Raw genomic sequence first — 1491 nt, 5'->3', positions numbered from 1 at the left:
GGATGTGTCCGGAATACCAAGTTTCCTTTGGCTGGCACTCTCATGAATTATAACTTCTGTTTTTAACTTGTCCTTTTATTTTACTGTTTTTTTTCGCAGTCGCACCTGTCCAGTTTGTCGACATCCACTCTACTCTGCACCAAGTGAATGAATGACACGCGGAAAGATAATTAGTTGACTTGCAGCTGGGCAGGATTTAGAAGGGTATGGATGTGATCTGAATACCAAGTTTTCTTTGGCTGGCACTCTTATGAATTATAACAATTTTGTTTTACTTTTCCTTTTATTTTACTGTTTTTCTTCGCAGTCGCACCTGTCCAGTTTGTCGACATCCACTCTACTCGGCACCAAGTGAATGACTGACACGCGGAAAGATTACTCGGTGACTTGCATTTGGGTACGCAGGAAGCAGTCAATGAATAATGGACTTGGGTGGTTTACGCAACGTTAAAAATGGAAGATGACTCGTTTTGTCTCGAAAGAGACCCTGCAAATAATTTTCAACCATTTGATCCAATGCCTTAGTATAATAGCCATTGGCCCCTGCTGAAAATGAATAATTGTTCTTGATGTCCATATTGTTGCTTGATATTATTTGTGGACATTTTTCACGTTCAGAATGTAAACGATGATACGTATTTTTCTTTGTTTACTGTCTATTCGTCGTTGTATTTACTCGCTCGTTTGCGATCGAATCCCAAAAGAAAGAAACAGTGAAAAAATAGCAGTTTTGAATTTTATGAGAAAAAAATTGGATAAAAGAATAAAATTTCGGAAACCTCTTTCATGCTATAAATGAATTAAAGGCGGTAGGAAGAATGTTTTTTCTTCACTCATTTTCCCATACGTTTGTACAGTCGTTCATATTACATATTTTGCAGTTGAAAACAAAAGTCAAGATGCCAAAAAAAAAAATTAGGACATTTCATGTTCACGGTCACTCAAATTTTTATATTTTCGCAATGAGAAAGATTCTAATACATTTCGAATGCGCGATGTTGCATTCACTAAATTTCCTTTAGTGTCAAGCAAAATCCTTTCAAAGAATGTAATGGAAAGTCGTTATAGTTTTCCTCAATAAAATGTAATAATCTATTTCTGGTTAATATTTTATTTGCCCTGAAAGGAATTTTTCCGAAACAATATTCCCTGATATAATAGAATCCTGTGAACAATCCATGTTCATATTTGGAGAATGTGCGTAATCCATTCTCAACAAGAAAGAGAAATGATCTGTTTACTCTGTTAGCATCAAAAGGTGGTTTGCAATCAGCCTCTAGAGACGCATATCAACGTTGCAATGTACAATCGCTGGTGGACGAACAAAAGGAGCCAAAGAGAGATCTTTTGTTTTAGTCCACCAACGTGGCGGCGATGACGTAACGTGAAAACCATGTAGGTGAGGGTCATAAAAAAGACGACGGGTACGGCAACGACAACACCAGAAAACAACAATAGCTGACGTTACACGAGGCAACTTTACGCGGGTAA

The 1491-nt window shown here is 37.3% G+C and overlaps 1 protein-coding gene across 4 annotated transcripts in view; it reads left to right on the top strand.

Annotated features, from left to right (window-relative positions):
• Positions 1–1088, top strand: part of LOC137997673 (uncharacterized) — a 45530-nt gene extending 44442 nt beyond the window's left edge. For all 4 annotated transcript variants that reach the window (XM_068843802.1, XM_068843803.1, XM_068843801.1 and 1 more), the window contains 2 exons: positions 100–204; positions 308–1088. In XM_068843802.1, the coding sequence (XP_068699903.1) occupies positions 100–151 (52 nt within the window). In that variant the 3' untranslated portion in view covers positions 152–204; positions 308–1088. The remainder of the gene's footprint in view (positions 1–99; positions 205–307) is intronic.
• The last annotated feature ends 403 nt before the right edge of the window (positions 1089–1491 follow it).

Source organism: Montipora foliosa, chromosome 3 (assembly GCF_036669935.1).
Source record: "Montipora foliosa isolate CH-2021 chromosome 3, ASM3666993v2, whole genome shotgun sequence".
In the NCBI taxonomy this organism is placed as follows: Eukaryota; Metazoa; Cnidaria; class Anthozoa; order Scleractinia; family Acroporidae; genus Montipora; species Montipora foliosa.
The sequence above is the reverse complement of the archived record's forward strand: the minus strand, read 5'-3'. Positions and strand labels throughout refer to the sequence as shown.